Here is a 25,422-nt window from a genome sequence, read left to right as displayed (position 1 = left end):
CCCCAGCCTTCCACCGTGCTTCCCCCCCGACCCGTCCCCGCCAGCGGCCCCGACCCGGCCCGACTGGCGGCCGCCGCCGCCGCCTTCAGCACCGCGGACAGCGGCCCCGGCGCTGCCGCCCGCCGGGGGGGTCCCCGCCGCCCCCGGGGGTCCCCTGCCCCTCAGGCCCGCTGCCCTGGGGAAGCCCCCGCCACCGTGCACGAAGCACCGGGGTGTGGGGCGCCCACACGCCCATGTCCCCTTCTCCAGTACTCGCCCTGCTCGCTGGGCTCCGCAGGGCTCTGTGTTTCCCCCACCCCAGGCTGGCCCCCGGGCATGCTTGCCCAGCGCTACAGTCAACTGGGAGAGAAGCAGAGCCTGACAGCGGCAAACGAAGCAGGGTGCGAGGGGGGACTGGTTCCGTGGGCATGCGGTGCTGGAAGAGACCTGCGGGGTCACCGGTGGCTGCCGCAGCTTTGCTCGATCCCCCCTTGCTCCCTCTGGGGGCCCCTGCCAGGGCAGAGGCAGGAGGCTAAGAGGAGAGGAGAGAACTGCTGGCTCCATCCCGGAGCAGGGACCCCAGCCCAAATTGCAAGGAGTGGATCTGCCCAACGCAGTACCTGCTCTCGTTTCAGAACTGGGGGCGTCAGAAGCTTGTGACAAGAAACACCGATAGTGTTTTTGGGGTAGCCCCCAGCCCCGCCATGCTTGCCCAAGACCCCATAAAGGCACAGGTCACTCTTCATGCTGGTAACATACCTGAGCAACTGGTGCTGTCCTCAAAAGCGCTGGAGATGGTGGGAGGGCCCATCCTGTGCTCTAGGAGCATCTCTGCCTATGGTCGGGCTGTGGGTGGTGGCAGAAAGGCGGGTTGGCGGCACCCAGCTCTCCTACGTCCACCCCCAAGACCACCGGCCCCAGACCAAGGGCCCCGCTCACTGTTCCGGAGCCGTCACCTGCAGGAAAACTCCCTGCCGAGTGACAGGGGTGCTGAGGACGGGTGGAGCGGGCTCCTGCCGGCGCCGGCCCATGCTAATGCGCTGATGGTCTGTAAGTGGCTGCCTATTGATGAGGTGTCCAGTTAAAGAGTTCGTGAGACACTAAATCAGCCCATTGATCCTGCCGAGATCGATGGTGCTACAGACCTGATCACTGCAGCGGGCAATTAACACCCTCTGGAATGAGCCGCCTTCGTGTAACATCAAACGCTCCAGCAGATAAATCCAATGGGCCCATTGACCTGGGTGCGCGATGTCGCCCAGCCTGCGCCATCGAGGAGGGGATGGGGTGGCAGGACCCCTGAGCCAACCTCACCATCCCTCTCCTGCCCACTGGGACCCCGGATGCCCCTCAGGGAGGACCCGCTGCGAGATGCTCACCTGTGCCGCCGCATCCCGTGGACCACGTCAGTGGCTGCATGGCTGCTCTTTCCTTGTCCTTCCCTGTGCTAGGAAGCCGTCCCGCACCCAACCTAACCCCCTCAGCCAGCCGAGCGGTCCTTTCCCCCTGGAAGAAGAGGCTGCCCGTGCCGGAGGAAGGATCTGGGTTCTCCCTTTGCCCTCTTGCGGCTTTGGGAAGCGCCGCGTGCAGGGAAAAGTTCCAGGCATCTCTCCGAGAGGAGCCTGGATTTTCCTCTTTAAAAAAAAAATAAAGAAAAATCAATAAATCTGAATCTAATCTCCTAATAAAGGTTTAATGAGGACATAATGTTGATGGAACAGAACATTGTTGCAGCATAATCGCTCCCAGCTGCTGCGCGAGTGTGCAGACAAAGGCCCAGTCCTATGACAATTTCCCCGTTATCATAATAACGCCTTTGTACCAGGCCAAACGCTGGAGAGGGGTTCCATCCCCCCTTCTCCTGCGGATGCTGCAGCCGGCAGGTCGCTTGCAGCAGGGCCACCTCTGCTTGCCTGAACCATGAGCAAAGCTCTTCCCCGCTTGCCCAAGGCCTCCCCAGAAGAGCCGTGCTGGGGGGAGCGCTGGGAGGCAGGGACCACGACCAGGACCTTGGGGCGGGCGTGCAGCCCCCCCAAACCCACCGGGAAGCCCCGGGGCATGGGAGGACCCCGGCCTCAACGCCAGCGCACGCTGCAGCCTGGCCCACGTCATCCAGCCCTGGAAAAAAAAAAGCGATGCTTGGCATCCAGCGACTCCAACCGTGCCGTAATTAACGTTTAACAGCACCGTGACACCCAGGCGGGTGGCAGGCAGCACCCGTGGGGTGTGGGCAGCACCCATGGGGCACGGGCAGGGCCGGACAATGCCGGCAGCACCCGCCTGGCCCTGCCGCAGCGCGCCGTACAGTGTGCCGCAGCACAAAAGGAGTGCAGGCGCTGCTGTTAATGTAGTCAGTAAATAAATAAAGGAGGGCTTAAGCTTAGTGTACAGCAATCAGTCGAGAACTACAGGATAATTAACGCAGCGGGGGGCCAGACTACTCTGCAGTCAGGTTTAAATGAACGAGTTCACTTTCATTGAGGCAAACTTGCTCAGCTCCCTAGTGAGCTGCGCAGGCAGGCAGGCAGCGGCGCAGGCCGCAGGCAGCGTGCCGGGGCACAGGGAGGCACGCGTCCTGGGACAAGGGACGCGGGTTTCCTCCCCGTCCGCGGGGACGTCAGCATCCCCGCATCCCAGGGGCACCTCCCACCTATCGGGGTTGGTTTAGGGATGGGACCCCCCGCTGCAGCCTCCAGGGAGCCGAGCAGGCACCCCCAAACTCACCACCATGGGTCCCCCTGCGGCTTGCCCCAAGCCGGGGGGCTGCGTCCTTCCTCCTCCTCCTCCTCCCGGCAGGCATGGGCACAGGAACAGGAGACGGCAGGCCGAGACAACGGAATTAACTTTATTGGTTGTTTTTTTGCTTTCTAACTGCAGATTCAAGGTATACAACTGAACATTGCTATTTTCCTTATGAGACTTATAAATAAAAATACAAAAAATGTTCACTACAAAAAAATCTACCGTTAGTAGGATGTAAAAAATATTCTCTTTGCTATAGAAGGCACGAACTTCACTTAGTGACACATGGAGAGAAAAAAACCTGCAGCAGTATATTCTTCTTTTTTTTTTTTTGTCTTTCTTTTTTTTTTTCCTCTGTCAGAAACACTGAAGTCTTACAAAGAAATGCATCTGAATCTACACAGGACGAAGGCAGATGCAGAGAGCTGCAACTAGGAGACACCACAACTGGTTTGTTTTTTTGTTTTTTTTTTTTCTTTTTCTTTATTTTTCAGGAAACTTTTAGCTAACGGCATCTGTGGCTAGAGGACAGAGAGGACTCGCAAGCAGAACCGCAAGGGAGCGAACGGTGAGGGGAGAGGGAGAAAGTCGTACAAAAAATAGGAGCCGATAGATACTCTGAGAAAACCAAAGGGGAACTTGGGCACCTTCTGCGCCCGGGCTCAGAGAGGTGCTGAGGTAGACGGAACGAGGACAGCGACGGACCCGAACCACGAGCGGCAACACAGAGCAACGGGACGGGCAGGCGGGCGCTCACGACACCGACGACAAGCCAGGGGAGAGGGAGCCCGGGGCCGTGGGGCCCTGCAGGGCGCTTGGTCCTCACTGCTATGATACACATATATATACTTATATATATATGGAAGGGCGGCGGGGGCTGCGCCACAGCTCGCCACGCCATGGCAAACAGATGCGGGGCCGCACGCCCGGGGCACCGCGGCGCGGCGGCATCGCTCCGACGCCGATCCCAACGCCGTCACAGCTGGGAGGCTGCAGCACTGAGGAAAGGAGGGAGGGAGGAAGGGAGGGGGACGGTGGGATGGGAGGAGAGGTTAAAGCAAAAAAAGCCACACGAGCTCGGCCGTGTGCTCCGTGGCGCCCAGGGCCGGCATCGCCGATGCACCGCAGGGAGCTACCACGCGCGCGCACCAGAAATTGCAGCAACTTTCCATGTGAAAGAACCGGGTTTTTTTTTTTTTTTTATATTTCTCTTTTTTTTTTTTTTTTTTCTTAGGCACAACAATTAAACGAGCCATTCTCTGCAGTCACATCCCGGATGGTACAACAGCGGCGTCCACCCTGTGCGGAGCAGCAAAGGTCGCACGTGCACGCAAAGCCGGACCGGGCTGCGAGGGAGGGTGCTGCTCTGGCAGCAGCATCCCTGCTTGGCACCAGGAGAGGTGGGACGGGCACCCCAAACCAAGAGAGGCCATCAGCATCCCTCCAAACCGCGTCCAGAGGCCATCCCACTCCTCCCGACTCTTTTTCCCCCCCTTTTCCCCCAAACGCAGCAAAATGACAAAAAAAAGCCGTGGCTGCGAGCGCCGCGCGGGATGGAAACCGTAGAGCCCACTTCTGCAACCGCAAAGGAGAAACACAACAAAAACGAACACAAGAGGTAGCTTCAGAACCGACGCCCCCGGCCCCATGGGGCCGGGCAAAAAATACCAGTTTTGGTAAGGATAATGCACAACGGGAGGCCGGCAGGGATGACACCGCCGCGCCGCCCCTCCACCGCCAGCGCCAGGCATGCGGCTCGCGCCTTCCCAGCCACGCCACCCCCCGTCCCCCCCAAATCAATAAAAGCTCATGAGGTCACAAAAAAATGAGGTAATTTCAAGTAAAATGTGCTAAATGCGGAAATATTCCAAAAGAAAGTTCAGAGAAACCGAACGAAAAGCAAATAAAGCGGCGAGCGAGGCCGCCTGCCACTGGGCACCCCTTGCTTGTGGGCTCCTGCAGCTGAGGCTGGGCAAAAAAACCACACTCGGCACCTTCCAGGCGCCCCAAATTAGCAGGAAAAAGAGGACCCCCCCCATTTGGAGCAATGCTGCGCACCGGCGGCACCCACACCGGCACTGGCGTCAACCGTGCATCACCAAACTGGCTGCGTCTCACTGCAGGGGGCTTCACCCTCGCCCCCCGGGAAGGCGGGGAAGGAAGGGGAAATGCATAGAGAGGTCTTTGGTCAGGGGGAGGGCGGCAGCCACCAGGCGCCCCTTGTGCCCGCCCGGATCCCAGGCAGCCCGGCAAGGCAGCCCGGCTCACAGCTGGTTCCCTACCCCAAACACCTTCCTCCGGCCAGGATCCCCCCCCAGGGATGCCCTCACCAAAGCACTTACAGCTCGCCGGACGCCGGCACTCTCCCACCCGGGATGCCGCAGCCTGGGAGGGGGTAACCCTCCCGAAATGGGGGCTGAGCCCCATGTGGAGCCGTGCCCCACGCGTGAGCTCGGGCTCTCAGCAGGGCATCCATGGCGGGGCCTACACGGTGATAGAGGACACCGGAAATTAAAGCCTTCCCAAAGCACTGGCCATATACATGCTTTCAGGGCAGCGCGTTGTTCCCACACGGTGTTCCCGGCAGCGCCGGTGGCCGGCACCAGTGGTGATGGAGGGGCCTGTCGGGGAGCGAATTCCCTGGGGGCCGCGAGGGGCGAAAGCTGCCCCGCAATGAGGGTGCAAGGGCAGCGGGCGCACGAGCAGCCAGGGAGGGGGGCGCGGATGGGGCTGGGGAAGGGGCCGGCGCATCCCCCTGCCCCAGCACAAGCCACAGGATCCTTCCGGCGAGAAGCAACGAACGAGAACCAAAAACAAACAAGGCCGTGGACGCTGCGGGTTCGGTGGTTTTTTTTTTGCCCAGTCCTCCGCCACTCGGCCCCACCGCCCCTGCACCTCCTCCCTCAGACGTAGCAGAGGTAAAGATAGGTCTTCTCTATCCGCCAGTCGGTGGGGATCTCCTCCGGCTTGTGGCCCTTCATGTGCTTCTGCATGGCGGAGAGGCTGGGGCAGTACTCCAGGCAAATGGTGCACTGGTAGGGGGAAGCGCCATTGTGGGTCCGAAGGTGTTTGATCATGGCCGAGTAGTCCCGGGAGCGCTGGTGGCACAGCTTGCACTCGAAGGGCTTCTCGCCTGCGGGAGATGGGGAGACGGGGGCGTCAGCGGGGGCTCAGGGCCTCCAGGCAGTAATTAACTGCCCAGCATCGACGCTGCCGCGGCGGGCACAGCCGATAACCGAGTAATGAACAGCAAAACCGATCTGACTATTGATCCCCTATTTACAATAGCTACACGCCGGCGCATCTGACGATTCGTTATCCCCGGCCGCTGCCCTGGTCCACACTGCCGGTGTCTCTGCCGGGGGACTGGTCCGGCACCGCCGGCCTCACCGGAGACACCCCCCCCCCCCCTGCAGCACGTACCCGTGTGGACCCGGTAGTGGGTCTCCAGCTGGTGCTTGAGGCTGAACTTCTTGCCGCAGCCGTTGCACTCGTAGGGCTTCTCGCCGGTGTGGATGCGCTTGTGGCCCTTCAGCGTGCTCTCGTCCCGGAAGCAGCTGCCGCAGAACTCACACTCGTAGGGGTGGTCACCTGCAAGCACACGTGTGCGTCAGAGACACCGCCGCGGCCACCGTGCCATGCCAAAACTAGCCCCCTGGCCTGGATTTAGCCCTGGCACCCGCTGCCGCCATGCTGGGGGGATGGAGCATCCCAGCCACCCCAGCACGGCACACCGGTCCCTGCAACCCCGTGCGGTGGGGATGCTCAGGTCCGCAGCAGGCTAACGAGACTGGAGGGCGCCGTGACCCTCCTGCCACCGATTCCCAGGCTTTTCACCCGGCATCGCCGGCACAGACCTGGCCCCAGGCGTCTCCCGCGCTCCAGACCAGGCGGCTGATAAATGAACTCTGGTTCGGCACCAAAGGCAGAATGATTTGAAGGAAAGGTGAGGGCTCCAGCTACTTATTTATTACAGCCGCGAAGGCAAGGACAATAAAGATAGATTGATCGTCCGAGACTTTGTTCATGAATATTTAAATATTACTGATTTGTCTTGTCACTGTAATTACAATTTCTCTGGGCCGCATATCCTACAAGCACAGTTTATGGTAAAGAATGGCAAACTGTATTTCACTTGTCCTGCTGCAGATGTGCAGAGCTGCCAAGCGTGTAATGTTCCCCGCATTTCATACATTTTCTTCAGCTGTGAAGGCTTAAGTCATCCACAATGACCTACGTTTTTTCATTATCCCCGTGTCAAACTGCACTCGTGCCTGGGCATAAATTGTCCTTCTTGTTATATACTCACATGCCTGTGCTTTCGCTTCCCCTTTAAAATGATATTTTACTCTCTCCCCGTGTGCCGCAGCCAAGACCCGCGGCCCCTCGCCCCCTCCCGCAGCTGCTGGCTGGGCACTGGAGGAGGACGATGCTTGGGATGTGTTCCGGATCCCCCCTCCAAAGGCAAGGCAGGCGGTGCATGTTGGCAGCTGCCTTTCCCCTCCCCAGGCCTGATTCCCAATTATCACCTTGGTTTTCCATCCTCTGGGCAGAGATAGTGACTGTGCAGCCAGAGGCAGATGGCCTTTCCAGGTCCTCGATTGCGAGGAGAAGCCGTGTAAATGGGAGCCAGGGCTCCCGGAGCGCTCCGGCCCCGGGAGGAATGCTCGCATCCTGCACCCGTGCAGGATGAAACCATGCCGCATGATTAAATGCCCATGATCCCAGCGTTTTTTCACAGCCAGGAGCTGCTAAAGCAGCAGAGGTTGGGGTGGGACATGCGCGGCCCGACCCGCAGCCCAGGTCACCGGATTACCGGCTATAAATAGCTCCAGTGCTCGGCATTAACGCGCTTATCATCAGCACGCGACTCCCATTTCCCACGTCGGAACCCCAAGCCCAAGCACACGTGTGGGTCTGGCAGCTGCCAGCCACAGCCCAGACGGAGCGACCCTCCCTGCGCGTCCCCCCAGCAGCTGCTTTGACGTCCCCTTCTGAGGCTGTATGCACGCACAGTGCTTCACAGGAGAAAGGAGAAGGGCTATCCCAGCTTGGCAGACGTTTTCCTCCCTGCCAGCCAAAAAAGTGCAGACGAGGAGGGCGTACGAGCCTCCAACTTGTGTGGGCAAAGGAAGGCCGAGGAGCGCTTCACTCACGCAGCTGCAGAGAGCCGTGACGATGCTCGCTGTGTGGCTGGGACCTCTCCCCCTGCCATCCCCTGGTCCTGCCTGGGGATGCGGGCAGAGGAGCCGAGGACACAGTGCGGGCTCTTTGAGGACACGGCGTAAGGCGGTCAAAGCCCCGCTCTCCCAGCCAGCTCTCCCGGAGCCAAGCCCTGCCCCGGTGGGCTGCGCCACTGAAGCACCAGCTACACGTCGCGCAGGTCGCCCTAATCCCATTAGGGCCGAGCACTGGCTGATTATGTGCATCTACCGCCCGTAAGCTGATGAAGCGGGTATGATCGCACATCTCCTAAGAAGGTCACATGTCACCTTATACCGGATCAACTTATTACACGCAGCTTCTTTTTTTCCGTTTTGTTTTTTAAATCCCAACAACCTCAACTGCAATTGCCTCGACACTTTTATGACAATGTCACATTTCTTTTCCCATTTTATTTTTTTGGTTTTTTTGGTTTTTTTTTTTTGTTATGAATGGGGAAGAAGCCTGCCCTCACCCCGAGTAGCGAGCACCCGTCGGCGGTGCCATCGTACCTGTGTGGGAGCGGAGGTGCCTCTTGAGCGCGGTGTGGCTGGGGAAGGTGCGGTTGCACTCACTGCAGATGTAGCTGCGCACCCCGGCGTGCACCTCCATGTGCTGCTGCAAGGCGCTCTGCGTCTGGAACCGCTTGCCACACAGCAGGCAGAAAACGGCCATGTCCGTACCTGCGGGAGAGGGAGAGAGCCGACTTAGGTGCTGCCCGGCACCCCCATCCCACTGGACCAGCACCCCACCAGGCGTTCGGGGTCCCCTCACTCCCACCCAGCAGCAGGGATGCTCCTGCAGCAGGAGGGACCCCAAGAGCTGCGAGGCTCTGGGTGTTGTTGGGGTCCTGGCAGTGCTACCCTGACACTGCTGCTGGCTGAGCCGGAAGGCACGGGGGTTTTTATTGCATTGGAGGCAGCTGGAAGCCCAACCCTGCAACACCTAGGGCCACCCAAATGCAAGGCAGCTGTTGGGCCATCACCACCTCCCCATGCACCTGCGAGAGCTGTCGAGCTCTCGTAAGGCCCAGGGGGAAGGGGACCCCAAGAAACACCCCAGAAAGCCGCCCCGGGGAGCAGGGGGTTGGATGCAAGAGGGTAACATGCCCACCCCTGCAATCCACAGCCCTAATACAACTGCCAGCTCCATCCTACCGACCATGGGTATAAAACTGGCTGCATCAACACAACAGCAAAAGCAGGAAAAAACCCCTAACCCCAGATGCTTATACAGCATCAATAAAAATATCAGACCTTTGTGTTATTAAACAATTTGTTTTCATTTATGCATAGCTGATTGTTCAGAACCTATGAGTCAGTGTAAATTGTATTATGCGGGGAAATTAAGCAAATAAATGCTAGCTTTTTGGAGACATTAAAATGTGGGGACTATGGAAATAAAATTATCTAGGAAATTGTATTAGCAATTCATTAGCAGCGGCAAGATGTTCAAGGTAACCAACGGATCTGGGCTGCCTTTAGGAAGTGCAGGGGTGGGTGGGCTGCGCGACATGCTGCCAAAACCAGCCCAGGGGAACCCAGCGGCGAGGCAGAGTTGCTGGAGAGGAGCCCACCGGGACCACTGTGCCACGGGGCAGGGAAACAGCGGGTGGCAGGCACCCGCAGCGATGGCAGCATCATGGTCCTGCCTGGCGTGCAGGCAGGTGCCAGCTAAGGATGCTCCCAGTGCAGGATGCTGGCAGCATCCTCCTGGCCAGACCAACTCCTCCAGCCCGGGGAGCAGCCAGGTGATGGGCATCCCAGAGAGCATCTCAGCGTGCGCTGTCACCCGCCCTGGCATTGCGTGGTGGCACACCGCAGCCAGCTCTGCCCTGCGGCTCCGGGAATGCAGGAGCCGCCAGGAGGGATGCTCAGTCCCAGCCTTGGCGAGGCTGCCCAGAAACGCTCCGAAATCTGCCAAACACCCCTAGTGAAATGGGAATAAAAGCAGCAAGAGAGGCGGCTCTGCATAGGAGCTGCCTTTCTCCCTTCGCAGGGATTTATCCCGGGGGCGCATGGGCTCACGCACCCCCCACGCAGCTGCGGACAAAACGCTCCGGAGACAAAAAAAAAAAAAAATTAAAAAAAAAAAGAAAAAAAAAAAGAGGCAGCCAGCCCCGAACGGGCCGTGCGAAGCAAATCCCAAGAGGTATGCGGCCCCACGGCCCTCGGCGGCCCCGGCGGTGACAGCAGGATGGGTCAAAGGTCCCCGGGGCTGAGCCCCCAGCGCCGTGGCCAGCTGCGGAGCGGAGGCCCCGACTGGCGGGACGCCGGCCCTGATAAATCTGCCGCCAGCAGCCCCCGCTGGGGCCGGGGACAATGGGCTCCCGTGGGGGCGGAGGGCAGGACAATGCCGCCGGGCCGGCGCGCGGGGCCGTAACAAATCCTCCCTGGCACCGTAGGGCCCTCATTTGTGAAACTAATTGGCCCCCGCTTGAAAAAAAAAAAGGGCCGACTCTGGCAGCCGTGGCGATGGGGACGAGCCGCCTCGTGCACGCACAGGGGGATACACCGGCCAGTCCATGGGGACAGTGCTGGTCCCCTCGGAGCTGGGCATCCCCCTGGGGGTGCTGCTGGCCAGGACCCCCAAAGGGCGTTTTTTACTTTTGGTTGTTTTTTTTTTTTAGGTAATGCATTAGGAAATAAATCAACACCCCAAACGGGGAGGTTGATGTGCACTGGCCCAGCTTGCGGAGGCACCTGGTGCTAGCTGCCCTCCAAGAGCAGAGCATCTGCAGGGTCTGAAGGCTGATGCCAGCCTGGCACGGAGGCGGAGGATGCAGGAGATGGCCCTGCATCCCTGCATCGAGGCCAGTGCCCAGCAGCAGGACACGGAGGACCGAGGTCAGGCACTGCTTGTTTGCAGCCCCGAGGCTCCGCCAACGTGGCTTTCCAGCAGCCGAGGATGGTGGCACCAAGCAGGGGCTCTGCCAGGCTCCATCCCGCTGTGGGCGTGCAATTAAGTTGATTTTTTTGGATTTTTTTTTAAAGCTGTTCGTGCAGCCATGTCCCACCTTTGCAGAGAGGATGGGAGGTGTGAAAAAATGGGAAAGCTCACGAGAGGGTGCCTGGGGTCGCTGCCATCCCTGCCGCAGCCGGGCTTTGGCAGCACCGGTCTTGCCACAAGGAGAGCCGCACCGGGCGACGCGGGGACTCGGCCCTGGGCTCCCAGCTGGAGCAGCCCCGAGCCAGCCCTCAGCCATCGGAAGAAAAATCACCCCCGATAAAGAAACACTGCCGCCCCAAACCAGTGAGAGACGGATTTATTCATTTCCCTGACGTTTTAATGGTTTCTCCCCTTTTTGCGGGAAGATGATTACAAATTAAGCGGCATTTAAACGCTTTTTACTGTCAACAATTAAAAGGGGCGAAGGCGGGCGAGCAATTCATTCCCTGGGAAACGCGGCGGCTCTCGGCGGGCGCCGCTGGCCCTTCCCTCTACTGTACGCCGCACAATGGCCCTGAGTGCGCCATTAATTTTGCAGGACGTTCAAAAGCAAATTAAAATAAAAAAAGCCCCCGGGCACAAAGATAGATACCGAGGGAGGGGGCGGCGTAGGTCAAGCTCACGGAATTAAAGTCTTAGCAACCGGGGAGGTTTAAGCACAGACCGTTACACCGCGTTCGGCAGCCACCTTCGCCCATCTTCCCCACTTTTATGTATCTCTGCCAGACCCGGCGTCGTTTGCCAGCAGCCGTAAACCATTAACAGGGCGGCCATCGGTGCTGCCGTGGGGTTCAGAGGCAGAAGCCAGAGCAGACTGGGTTTCCAATGCTGTTTGGGCAAGCGCGCCGGCCCCGTCTTGCAGGGTGGTTTTAAATAGCCAGAGGTCTGAAGTCTTGTTTTTAGGGGACGGATGGTTGCTGGAGGGAGGAAAAACCCTATGGCTGTGAGCCTGGAGACGCACATCCCGGTCCTCCAGTGGCTCGATCCCAAACAAGCACAATCGCCGGCGATGTAAAGACAAGCGAGATGCACTGCACGATAGTCAGGGGCTTTTCCGCCCTGGCCGGAGTCACGGCGAGGCATGCTGCAGGCATCACAGCGCTGAGCACAGCGCCGTCTCCCACCCGCCGCCTCCGTGAGATGGGGAATTACAGTAAAAACCCGCGTGGCGAGGGGCGAGGGAGGCAGGGTGGTTTGCCCTTGGGCGCCGCGAAGGAGCCGGGCGGGTTTCAGTGAAGTTCAGGATGCGGGAGGTGCGCCGGCGGGAGAAAGGCGACACGTCCCCTTTAAAAGGAAATATAATTTACAGTGTGCAGCCAGGCGGCCCATAGTTTCAATCTCGTTTACTATAGAGAAAACTCTGCTAGCTGTTCTCTATCCCACAAATCCGATTTAATCAGACAAGCCAGCCAGCGTGGCTTGAAGTAAAAACGGATAATTAGTAAACAGAGAGCTACTTCAGTGCTTCATTGGCATTCGAGCCGGGCTAGTGTGTCGCATTTAAAATGCAGTCTGATGAAGTTTACAAAATCAAACCATTTGTTACTCCTATTGAAGAGGCTTCAGGCCACTTGCAATTAAATTGGAATTAGTGCTCAGAATGAGATACAGCAAATTCATACTAAAAAGGGATCTGACTTTCAGACATTTGACTTCAAGTTTTTCCCCCCGTGCGTGTGCACGCATGCGTGCGCGTTCCCACCAGCCCCCCAGACCCGACTGAGCCTGGACTCCTGACGCAGGCGGGTGTAGGGCGGCCCAGGGATGCTCCGGCAGCAAGGGAGGGGGGACCAAAGGGCACCGATGCCACCGTGCCGGTGAAGCATCCTCCGTGGAGCCTCAGCTGTGGCAGCATGGCTCTGGCGGTCCCCAGGCACGCGGACCCGACGTTGGGATGCGCAAACCAAACCCTCCCCGAATCCTCCTCTAGACGCTGCCATCTTTTCCCCGTCTCTCCTCAGAGCAGTGTTACGAGACTCGAAAGAAGAGGCAGATCTGGCCGTCCCTTGCAGCTGTAATCGACAGCATCAGAAACCTGTAATCAAAGGCTGCGGAGGGGCACACCAGGAAGGTTCTAGTGTTACAGCAGGCACGAGGGTGCGCTCGTCAAAGGATGCCAATGGAGCCTGTCGCTGCCTCTTGCTCCCACTTTAAAACCCCCAAACCCTCGCCTCGTGTCCTGCAAATCCAGGGTCCTCAACGAGACTCACTCCTCCTTCAATCTTTGTATTTAACGTCATTTCTTACGTGCTGCACGTGCCAAAGAGGCACACTAACATCACCTCTGTGAGCGAGGCGGACAGCTCTGAAACATTCTGGCCGTGCGAAGCAGGAGCCCAAGGCCTGTTGGCTCTCCTGAGATGAGATTTCAGGGACGTTTGACGTTTTTTTGTCAGCGTGTCAAGGGCTCCCTACCAGCCTCCACCTCCCGGACAATGCTGCTGGCTGCAGCTGCAGGGGAGGCTGCAGGCTGCTGGTGTGCATGAAAAGCAGCTTTAGGGGAGGGCAGCATTTTTAGCATCCTTGGGGCCGCCGAGGCAAGCGGATGAAAGCATTGGCGACTGCAGCCCAGGAGCTGCAGGTAGCCATCCTTTCCAGCCCTGCCTGCGGGAAAGCAGGCAGAGAGGCGGCAGCAGCGCTGGCAAGGGGTGCATCGCCTGAAGCATCCACCCCCGGAGCATCTCCACGCCCAGGCGGCAGCGCTCAGCCCATCACTGCCGTTACACATCTCTGGCAGCTTCAGCAGAGGCGTGGGATGCCCACTGCGGAGGGTGCAGGCTGGTCCCCTCGCTGCCCGGCTGCAGATGCCCCTGACGGAGGCAGCGGCTGGGCAGGCGATGGCCGCCCTGCTCGGACGATGCGTGTAAGGATAGGACTGAGAACCATCAGACCCAGCGGGACTTAAGCACGTACTTAAGGTGCCGGGCTCAGCTTGGTGCCGAGGGTTCCCCAGGGCTGCGTAGGGAGGAAAGGCAGCCACCACGCACGTCCTGCTGGCACCAAGCCGAGAAGGAGGATGGGTGATGAAGGACAGGCAGAAGCAGCGGGCACCGGCAGGGTCCTGGGGGTGCCAGACCACAGCACTGGCACCGAGGTTGCATTTTGCCCTGGTGGATGTGCACTGCTTGGGGTAAGAAGATTAACCCAGTTTCAGGGTCTGTTTTCGGGATTGTTACGAAACCAAAAGCAGTGTTTTCGGTGGCAGCACCCAAGCAAACTCGCAGCGCAGAGCGAAAGAGCCCTTCCCTGAATGCTGCTGTTGGGCTACACGACGCCTGCACACATACACGTGGACACAAGGGTTTTTAAGGCTGTCACGCTGGGATGGCAGAGTCAGCCCTTTTCAACCCCCCGGCCGCTCTGGTGTGGCACCGGAGCAAAAGTGCTCTTGAGGGGTTACGGTGGCACCCGTTACCATGCCGGCTGCTCGGTTAGAGCCCAACAGCCCCTACAACCTTCACGGTTAAGTAGAGAGAGGGGGGAAAAAGCCCCGGATGATAAACACACGAGATGTGCGCATTTTGTGCCGGAGTCACCAAATCATCCTGGTTTCAAAGGCTGCCTCCGGACAACATGGCTCGGCTTCCACGCTAATTAACATCTTTATGGAAGGCAACTTCTCCCAAGGGGGCATTTGTTTGATTATTATTATTATTTACTCAGAGATAGCACGGCTTTCTTCCCAACTTTAACTGACTACGGGAAATTAATTCTTAAAAAGCAGCCGGCGCCGCCTGCTCTTCTGCTGCTGGTTTTCCTCCAGGGGTAGCTGGATGCGGCCGCCCCGGCTGCAACAGGAGGGCAGGGCGTGCCCCCTCCCCGGCACTACCCGCTGCCTCAGCACCCGCTCGCTTTTCCACCAACGCCTAGAAAAACTCAAGCGTTTCAGAGCAGATGTACCACATTGACCTTGCAAACACAGGGGATTAACCCCCCCCCCCAAAGCTCAATGCTTCATTCTGTGCTCCGGTAGCGATGCACAGGGCTGCTTCCCTACCCGGCCGCAGCTCTCCCCATCGCCCAGGGCGGGATGCACATGGAGGGTGCTCGAAATGTGGGCACCTGCAGTGAGCTGGGGGAGCGGGCAGCAAGCCCTGAGCCGCGGCTCTAGCACGGGCAGCTCGCGCCCACCGGGGGTGATTTATTCCGGGGGCCATCTGGACCCGGGGGACAATGCGGTCCCGCGTCCCAGTGACCCGCCGCATTAGTCACACCCTCCCCACTCGACCTCTCCGTCTCCCTTTGAGCGCATCGGGACGAAAGCATCCCCTTCTCGCCTCCCTTTCGGGGGGCCCTTTGCTCCCCCCGGTCCCATCAGCAGCACCTCGCCCCTTTCCCTGCCGCCCCGCAGCTCCATCACAGTCACCACCACCACCACCACCATCATCATCACCTTCCTTCATTGCGCTTTTCTGCGATTGCTCAGGCAAGAATGATTACGAGGGAGAGCGAGCGGGGAGGGAAAGAGCCCAGTGACTATTAGTGGCGGCGGCTTTATGGCAACAGGCACACAACTCATTCGTTTCATGTTTCGTGGAATATAAAAGCGCCGAAACATTTTAATTTTAAATTCTTATCATTGAATTTACTGCTTTTCTCTCGCAATGATTTGTGTTGCTTTTTAATTTTTACAGTCTCTACAGAAGCCAGATGCTACCGCCTAGGGCCAAAATAATAAAAACCCGCCGCAGTCGCGAGTTACAGAACAAAAAGGAAACGCGCGGCTGACAGAAGTTAATATCTCAATTTAACAGTGCTGCTCTGCTAATGATCCTTTGATATGTGTTTATTTAGAAAGGTCTGATCTTGACCTTGAAAGCAAACTAAACCGCAAAGTCTTTATGAGAGGAGAGAAAGACTTTATTTATAGACTGGCTTTGCGTCAATCACGGCGGCAGCTGGACCCGCGCTGGGTGAAGCGCTGCCAGGCAGCCCATGGGTCCAAACAGGGCGTTGATCGAGGGACGCATTTTGGTGGGGGGGGAGGATCGGCCGCCGAGGAGGACTGCGGCACATCCCCCCATCTCCAGGGTAGGATGCTGAGCCCACGCACGGAGACCTGCCTTCAAACTGAGGGATGCGGGCAGCTCCTTGCCCGCGAGGGATGCTCCCCGGGGGACAGCACTGGTCCAGGCGTGCCCCTGTCACCAGCACAGGGGACAAGCCACCCCCGAGCATCTCCTGCCCAAGCCCTCCTCCCCAGCATGTGGGGAGAGCCGCCTTCGCCCTCCAGCTGCTGCAGCATCCAGCCACATCCTGCCCTCCCTGAACGTGGTCCCCAGGCTTTGGCAGGAAGGGGCATGTTCAGCATCACCCAAACCTGCACCGACAGAGTATGAACAGGTTTTCCTCCTGCAGAAACCAAGCGTTGTGCAAACCTCGTGTTTGGAAACGAGAATCAGATGAAGTTTGTTGGGGCCAATCCCGTTATACTGCATTTCCACCTCCCGGCTGGGGGAGGTGAGAGTTTCCCAAGCTCCTAACGCTGCGTGAGCCTGGGAACGCGCTGCGGAGGCCTCGCACCTACGATGCACTGCGCTTCCGAGCCCAATTTCTGGTTTTTTAGGCCAAACAGTTGAAGATGTTTGCTAACCCTAAAACCTTCTGGCCGAAGCCGGAGGCACGCCCTCCTTGCAGAGCTGTAGTCCCCAAAGCCTTTTGTTGTACTGAATATCTATGAAAATAGATCAATATATATCAAAAACGTTCAGGCAGCCAAAAATGCAGCGCACCCGTGGGGACAACCTTCCCTTTTCAGCACCCATTACGCATTTTGGTACCAATGAGCTTACGGTCATGGTAAGGCCGGTAATACCAGGAATATGATGACTTGCTCTGGGGAGCTGGGATGGGAGGGTGCGGGTCGGCGGCGTTTGCATCCTCCTGCCGCTGAACAAAGCCAGCGGGAGACAGAGGCCATCACAAAAGGCCTCTCTGCATGTCGGCAGGAGGGATAAACGCCACTGTCGAGCCCCGTCTGCCCATGCAGCTGAGAGGGGAGAGCTGGGTGATATTGCACCCTTGCAAACGCGTCTACATTTAGATCCCCGAAGGAGCCAGTGACGGTCATTCAGCCTTAAGACAGGTGTGAAAAACAGTACACTCGGAGCTGGAAGAAACTCCTCCCGGGAAGGGAAAAAGTAAGTAGGAGCGGGGGGATGCAGTTTTCCTCTGCAGCGACGAAGTGTGCCCTGGAGACGGCATGGTGCTGGCAGGCGGGGATGACGCTCGGGGATGCTGGCACTGCCGAACCAAGTGCGTCCGGACGTGCCTCGTGCACCTGAACTCCCTCGCTCCCCATCATCCTTGGGAAAAACAGATGCTCAGCTCCTTCAGCCCCTAAAGGTATGGATGGAAAAGCTGCCTGCCCTCCTGGCAAAACAAACATTGCTTGACCAGAACGCATTAATCTGTTCAGTATCTGGGTATCTCTGTGCAGTACCTCCCCTGGGTACCACTTTACCCTAAGCCTGTCCCATGGCTCTCCATCATGGAGAATGCCAGATCCACCCCTGCCATTCCCAAGGAAGCCACATGTTGCAGAACCATCCCTGCCCTTCCCGAGGACGAGCATTTCCCTAGGGCAACCGGAGGCAAATTGTGGCAGTGTTTCTGGCCACCACATCAGAAGGGAAGCTGTCATCTACCCGCTTAGTCGTCGTCAGCGTGCCGGCTTCCCAGCTTTCCTCTTCCTGGTCGGAATTTGGAGTGAAACCAGCTGAAAAGATAATGACTTTCTGTCGAAAACCTAGCGTATTTTTCCCACTGCGTTCCAAACGATAGTTAAACTACTGTGTTAGAAACCGCTCTGCCTTTAAACAAGAGCTTCAGCAAGGAGATAAAATCCTCACCCAGTGTTTCTGGTCCCCTGAGAGCCACCCCCAGGGTCTTTTTGGCCAACTATTCTCCACCATGAGCGTTTGCCAACCAGCACACCGTGGTGGGTGTGTGCTTTGCCCTGCCAGGAGGGTTTTACGGGACAGCAGACGACGTCCCTGGTCAGCGGTGTTACGACCTGCCCTCTGTGGTGCCCCTGCACTCACCTACAGGGCTGCAGCATCCCACCCCACGGGAGACCGCTGTGACCACGGCCACCATCAGCATCACCACCGCCCTCAGCACCATCGCCATCATCCCACCTGGCACAGAGCAGTGCCTGCCTGTCGCCCACCCGTGCCGCTCCTGAATCTCTCCCGGCCGGGGTGGTACCACCCTGGCATCCTCCGGCCCCGTGGAGATGCTGGGGAGCCCTGGTTCAGCACCTGGCCAACGAAACAACCCTTTTGGTGGTGCAGGCAGCCATCCCCCGCAGAGCACGGCCAGTGGAACGACCGGCTGCCACGAGGCACAAAGCCGGGATTCGCAGCATCCGCTTATTATTCCTGCACCCCCATCATTAAAAAAAAAAGAGAAAAGATGAAAAGGCCCTCTTGGTAAACCCGTGGAGACGCAAAAGGGTACCGAGAGCAGCCTCTCCCCCATTTCTTGTGGCTTTTTTTTTTTTGTAAAGCGGGGAGACGTGAATCCCGGGGGACAAAAGTAACTGCTAAGGTAAGTTAAACCTTGTCGAGATGAACTTTCCTGCTACTTTTAATTAAAAGTTCTTTGGAATTAAAAAGGACACTATTCAGGAAAGGCTGAAAAAAAAAATTCATTGACACCAGCCCGCCCCCCTCCCCTTTTTCCCAAGGAAAAGAAAAAGCTGTTTTTGTGTGTCTGCTCACCCAGCCCGCACTGTACAAAAGGAAGCGGATTTGCAGCAAGACACATGAGATGACCCCCTGACCCCGAGCCGCTGAAAAGTCCTCAATGGCATAAATACCAGATAATCAATCACATACCAGGAGGGCCGGTCCCCCTGCCCTCGCCCCCGCCGCCGGGTTTATGAGAGATGCACTGTAAACGGACACCGGCTCCTGACGGGAGGCCCCTCTCGGCATTCCTCCACCGGACCAGGAGAGCCCAGCCGCCTCCTTGCCCACGTTTCATCCCTATTTTATAAAGCCCCGGCACGGCAGCACCGAGCATCCCCAGGCTCGCCCGAGAGCGCGATAGCCAGGAATGCATTTTCTTGCCTGCTCCAGAGCAAAATGAGGAGCAAAGGGGTATGGAGGCATCTCTTTGTGCTCCAGAGCGACGGCCGAGCATCCTCCAAGCCATCACAGGCGGGTGCGAGGCTGGGGCCGAGGCGGGTGTGCAGAAACCAGGAAGAAACCAGCCCCATCTAGAGAAAGCTCGGCTTTTTTGGCAGGGGTTCACTTGCTTTTTGAAGCCTTTGCAGGTTCTAGCAGCGACCGTACCACGCTGGTTTCCCTTACGGGGGCTCTGACAAGCATCTTGAAGGCGAGCAGAGGGCTGCCAAGTCCCCCTGTGCTCCAGGGGCAACAATGGCTGTTAAAGCTTTCAAGGGAGGAAAGAAAAAAAAAATTTGCTGAGATACTGCGCTGGTTCGGTTAAATGGGGAGCCACTCGGCAACTAAATTTGATAATGCTTTTGTCCGCGGGTCAGAGGTTAAATATGTTCACACTAATCCCCTTCATCTAGAATTAAAGGACAAGAAAGATTTCTCCGTAGCTTAGCGAGAGGGCTTTTCTCATCGTGCTTTAAATAGTATTTGCACAGGAAAATTAAAGGCTGACCATTGGCCGCTGGTTTTGGCTGCAGCTGCGTGGGTCTGCCACGTTTCCATCTCCGGGCTTGTTTTTGGCGAATCCGCCTGTTCGCACGAAGCCTGACCTCATTGCGCTTCCCGACTGAGCCCACCTTGAAGTGCGGGGAATTCTTCCTGCCACTTGCTGTAAAGGTGGAAAAAGCAGCCATGGCTCGGGAGGCAGGGAGATTCCTGGTTCCAGGAATGCACACTGGGACTCAGATTTCAAGTGCTGTCACAGGACATTACTGTCAGACAAAGGGGCTCTGTGCTGAGCCCCCCAGGACCTGCCGCCCCGAGACCCCGCCAAAGCTGGGGCCAGCGGCACACACCGCCTGGCCAGGGCCGGTGCTAACGAGCTGCCGCCCCCACTCCGCGCGCTTGCCGGTGAGCTCCCGGCACACTGCGGCCGCACGCCATGCTCGGAGGTGGCAGGGGGCAACCCGGCAGAGGCAGCACAGCTGCCTGCACCATGAATTACACTCCCAAATGACGGAGGCTTCCGAAAGGAAGCGTAACTGTCCCAGCCCTCATTTTTATAGAAAGAAACCCACTTTCCTTTGAAGATGCTGGCTTGCATGGGAAGAGCGCTCAGGCTACAAGCTGGGAAGCACAGGAGAGGCGATGGGCGCTAGCTGAACACGCCTGCTTGTCCTTCCCTCCACTTGTACCGTGTTCAGGCCTTCAAGTCCAAACTTGGCCACGAGGCTATTTAAAAAACTCAAGGCTTTGCATTTTGGATGCGTTCAGATTGCTGTTTCACCCTTCCTCAGCTCATCATTTTTGTTTCGTTCTGCCACAGCCAAAGGTCAGAGGGACCGAGTCCCGCTCCCTGTCAAGCAGCCAAAATTAAGCACGGAGTTATGTTTTCCAAGGTTCTTTTAAATATGTTTACGGGTGATGCTGCACAAAAGATGCCGTGCCTGCGCATGGCACATCTGGCTCCAGTTGGATGCCTGTACCCCAAAATGTCACAGCAGCCACGAAAGCATCTTTGCTGTCGGCATTTTGCATTTTCAGTTGCTACTGAAGCCACAAAGCCCCGGAGGTGCCTCTGGCAGCAGCTCCCCCAACCCCAAATCCAATTCTCCCAGCTTGGCTAAGGATTCCCACTGGGCACTGCCAGTGTTTGAAGGTGCCAGAAAAAACGTCTTTACACTCTCCTTGTGCAACGGTTAACCAGATTTGCTTCCTAAGCTCAGGAGTCATGGTTCGAAGCCAGCACCGATTTCCTCTGTTCCGGTGCATTACGGGGCACTCCTGCCTCCTCAAGATGAACAGTGATCCCAGCACCTGAACCAAAGCCCATCTCAGCCCCGCATCCGCTGCTCACAGCCTCTGGCAGAAGCGTTACGGCATGGCGGCATGCTGGAGGAGCGCACAGGGGCTTTCCCAGCACTTCTGTACCTGAGCATCCAAAATTCACACTCGCATCCAACAGAAAATCTGCAAAGCATCGTCTGGGCGTCACCACACAGCATCGCCTGCACTCCCTCCCCCAGCCGGGACCGTGGAACCAAAGTGAGAACTGGGGGAGTGATAATTACCTCTAAGCGTACTTAATACTACAGTGCATTATTTCTAGCTATGGAGAAAAATGCTATCCGGCGGTATTTCCCCCAGAAGCCTCATCGAGCTGCTCTCTGAAAACTCTCAGGAGTCCCGTGAAACGGTAATAGAAAGTCACAGGCAGCCTGGGAAGACGTTGGGTTGGATTCGGTGAGGAAGCGTGCTGGCGGCTCGCAGCCGGGCACCGCTCCGATCAAGCCGTGGGAGAGGATGCAGCGAGATGAGTCAAGAATTGCATCTCCCGAAACCAAGTCGCCCGCTGCCGAAGCATGGACGTTGCAGACAGCTGTTGGCGGCAAGTGCCACCACCAAGGCAACCCCCAGCTGTCGGCAGAGTCAGAGAAGCATTCTGGCGGAGAGCCGGCTCGCCCTTGGCTCGTGGCACCGCACTGAGCGTAAGGCAAACTTGCGTGTTATGTTCCGCTTGCTCTAAATCCTTCATTTCCAACACCGAAAAAAATTGCATGACGTACGTCTATAGCGTCACTGGTATTTTTTAGACAGGTACCATTTTGAGGCTGAGAAAGCAAAGCGAAGAAAAGGAGATAAGACAAATCGGTAATTAAGTGGACTAAATGTATATTTGCCAAGAGCAGAGACGGCATGTGCCCGTGTGACAGCGCAGCTCTGGTGTGGTCCCCCCCTCCACCTCCTCCAGGCTCCCATGCATCCCCCTTGCAAACCCAAGCCAATAACGGGGTCGCTGGGATGCTCTTCCACAGAAAAATGCCAAGTGCTCTGGCATTTTAAAAAAAAAAAGTATGAAAAAAAAAAATCACCGTGTACCTCAGTGTGCGTTTAGAACAGGAGCAGAAATTTTTTTGGGGGAAAAAAGTGGTTAAAGCCCTGCCAAGACGGAGAGGAAGGCTGAGCTTCCTGAGCAGCCACCGAGCGACACTTTCCATAGGACCCAGCGTGGGGGCATCCCACCGCCAACAACGCCTCGTCTCCCAGGTTCTTGCTCTCATGCGCCGGATTTTTCTCCCTTTGTACCTCTGCTTATACCGCACGACTGTTTTGAATCTCTAAAATAATGTGACAAGTTAATGATGGCACAATTATCTAAATGTTTAACAGACATGTTATCTAAGTGAATCGGATTGAGATTCCATCCCGCTGACAATAAACATCAATGGGAGAGCAGAAAGTGATAGGCAAATTATCGCCAACCCTGCAATTTCAATGCTATTAAATTTGGAGGAATAACAGCCCTGAGGCCTGTAAACTCTGAATAAAATAGACCCTTGTGTTTGGCCAACTATTAAATCAAAATGCTACCAACATCCCAGCAACAACAAAAAAAAAGACAAAAAAAAAAGGGGGGGGGAGATTTATAGCTTTTCAATTTTCAGTTACACGTTGGTTTTATCAACTCTTTTCTGCTCCTTGCGTCCCAGTGCCGGCATCCCGGGGGGATGCGAGGGATGTAGGCAGGGGGTGTGGGCAGGCGACATGGGCAGGGGAGGGCGAAGGCTCTCAGGCATCCTCCACAGAGCGGCCGGGGGCACGCTGACCCCACAAATCAAAGAGCCAACTACATGCCAAAGAAAATACATTCTATATTAGGTGTCGAGCATGCCCACGTGAAATTGGGTCAGGAGTAAGTCTGTGCTGGCCTGCTGACTGACACTGGCCACCCAGCGCGTACAACCTCGTGCGCGTTAATTGCCTTGGCACACGGGAGGAAACTTTAGACAAGTCACCTCTGATATTTATAAAAATCGGCAGTGAGCCCGAACCCCATTAGCACGAACACCAGCCATGCGAGCATCCCGAGCCCCACTGGCGCTTGCTGGGGGTACTCAGGCTGTCTTCTCAGTGCATTTTGTTTTTTCCTCTACATTTTAGGAGAAGGGTAAGGAATTTTCCACGCTCTCCCCCCGGTGTGGCACCAAGCTTGCGCTGCTGGAAGATGAGCCAAAACAGTTGCTGCTTTTCCTATTGCCGCGGGACGGGGGCCAAGGACAGCGAACACCCGGAGAGGGCGTCTCAGTCCCGTGTCGATGGGGCTGTATGCAGCACACAGTCAGCTCTGTGCTTACAAGCAGAAACTATTTTTCCTTTCTTGATCCTTATTTTTTGCCTTGCCTCAGAAAGCAGGGCATAGGTTTTCTGCTATAGGACACGGGCAGCGTTTGTTGCAGCACATGTACAACAGGCTGGCTTCCTATTTCACACTGCCATTCGGAGGGGCAGTGAGGGCAATGGGGAAAAAAAAAAAAGTGAGATAAAGGGGGTCCTGGATCCTGACTGTTCACCCGAGAAAACAGCCCCCTACGCTGAAAAGAAACCCTGAGAACCCTTTATCTTGGCCATCCGCTGCAAAAAAAAGCGCTCTGCAGCTGCAGGTCATCTGGACAAGCAGCGACTGTTTGCAGATAGGTCCCGCATCCTCCCCTAAACACCGTGTTTTTGAGCAAAGTGGGTACATTTGGCCGGCCTCTACCAGAGGCACCCTGCTTGGTTTTTGATGCCATCCTTGAAGGAAACTACCCACGTCTCTGCCAAAAAGGCCTATTTTTTTGCCTGGGAGGTTGGAAGGTGTTTTGCCAACCAACGTGCCGTTAAGGGCAAAGGGAGGACACCCCCAAGAAAAACCCACTCTGGGAGATGCCGTTATTTGGGAACGGGGTTAATTATAGCAAGGGCAAGGGAGGGATGATTTCCGTGCCAAGACAGAGCTCTCTGCATGCCACCCGAGGAGAGGAAGCGATTCATTTCGTCCGCCCTGGCCACCCAGCCCCTCTCCGCCACGTAACCGAGCTGCCTGTGTTTACAGCTGGAGGTGGCAACGATAAACCCGCTCCGCTTGGGTCACCGCGTCCCCTGCGCTCCGTTTTCCTGTTGCCCTTTGAGCTTTGGCATGGTCCAGCCCCCAGGTTTCAGCAACCAAAGGGGCTTTAATCCCCGCAGAAGCGTCAAGGTCGTTAGCAAAACCGTGTAGCTGCTCTGCATCTGTGGGATGTTTTTGGGTGCAGGCGTCATTAAAGAGCTGCTCAACAGCACCCACTCCCCATGTCACACCCAGGGTTCTGGAGCCCTGGGTACTGAGGGGAGCCGGGTTCCCTCTGACTGCCCCAGGATGCTCAACAGCTCCAGAAAATATAAGGAAACGGGGAGCTAGCTGCTGTTTGCTCGGCCGCCTTTAACTCCCTGCCTGGGCTTGGGTCGCTCATCCCTGAGCAAAGTCAGTCCCTTCGGCTTGCTGGCTGCCCCATCACAGCCTTTTCCTCCTCCTTAACCTACAGCACACATGGTTTCTAAAAAGACCCTGAACTGCAAAGCCCAGCCTCCAGCCGTATGACTCTGGATAAGGGGGGCAATTACTTTACAATTTACGAACTGGTGCTCGGCCAGCACAGCTCCCAGATCAGATGACGGCCGGAGCTATTCCCGCCCGGTGACACAGCACTTTGCATCGCCAGTCGGTCCCCAAACCCCCGGCGTGAAGCTGGCTGGGCTCTCTGTGCCAGCCCAGCTGCCTTACCACTTCTGAGTGCAAACTCAGCCATTAGTGGCATTTATCAGGGTTTTCAGCACTGAAAGACGAGCCTGTGCTCAGTTAAACCGCTCCCGATATAGCGCGGGGAGGAGCGGGTGCTTTGCCCTGCTCCAGCCTGGTTTTGGGGGTTTGAAAGGCTCCACCTGGGACCGCCTGGCTGTGAATTCCCCCATGCCCCGTAGGAAACCCTTCCTGGGCAAGGCGGCCTTTGCAAGATGCATAAAGAGCTCCTTGTGCTCCCTGACGGCGGCTACACTGAAGGACTGGGAAGCGCAGTAGCAGAAACGTGGCAGAAGCCAACTGCTGAGAGCTGTTTGGAAAGGGCCGATATTTTGCTCGCACAGGGAACAAATTACCTCGCATTTGCTGCACCATTGTTTCCCACGTGCATACGTTAACGCTGAGCAATAAACGCCACGGCACTGTGTGAACCACTGCCTCATACCCACATTTAGCGGAAGAAGAGCTGGGCCTACCTTGCTCCTGCAAAGCACAGGCACCAAGCCACTGAATTAACTGGCTGAGCAGCAGAGCCAGGCAAGGCTCGCCCATGGCACCCACTCCAGTCGGGGTTTTAAACCTATACGAGCACAGGGGAAAGAGGTTTTCTGTGCGCAGCTGAGTCCAGCCCTTCCTGAAGCCCCATCCTCAGGTCCTGGGTCCCAGAGCATCCTTTCCTACGAGCAGCCGCACATCCACTGCACAGCCCTATCATCCAGCAGACGCTCGCAGCTGTGCACCCACCTTGCAGCAGCGCGACAAAACCTCCCCAGCGCTCCAGACGCAACGTGTTTGTTCCTATTAATGCTCTGAAAAATGGCAACAGAC

At 57.0% G+C, this 25,422-nt stretch overlaps 1 protein-coding gene across 1 annotated transcript in view; it reads right to left on the bottom strand.

Annotated features, from left to right (window-relative positions):
- Positions 1–2,803: 2,803 nt before the first annotated feature.
- ZBTB16 (zinc finger and BTB domain containing 16) overlaps positions 2,804–25,422 on the bottom strand; it is a 64,770-nt gene continuing 42,151 nt past the window's right edge. Inside the window, 3 exon segments of the mRNA XM_052783772.1 lie at positions 2,804–5,854; positions 6,145–6,312; positions 8,436–8,606. Coding sequence (XP_052639732.1) covers positions 5,625–5,854; positions 6,145–6,312; positions 8,436–8,606 — 569 coding nt within the window. The 3' untranslated portion in view covers positions 2,804–5,624.

This window comes from Harpia harpyja, chromosome 4 (genome assembly GCF_026419915.1).
Source record: "Harpia harpyja isolate bHarHar1 chromosome 4, bHarHar1 primary haplotype, whole genome shotgun sequence".
NCBI lineage: Eukaryota > Metazoa > Chordata > Aves > Accipitriformes > Accipitridae > Harpia > Harpia harpyja.
Note: the sequence above shows the minus strand (reverse complement) of the source record. Positions and strands in the feature narration are given on the sequence as shown.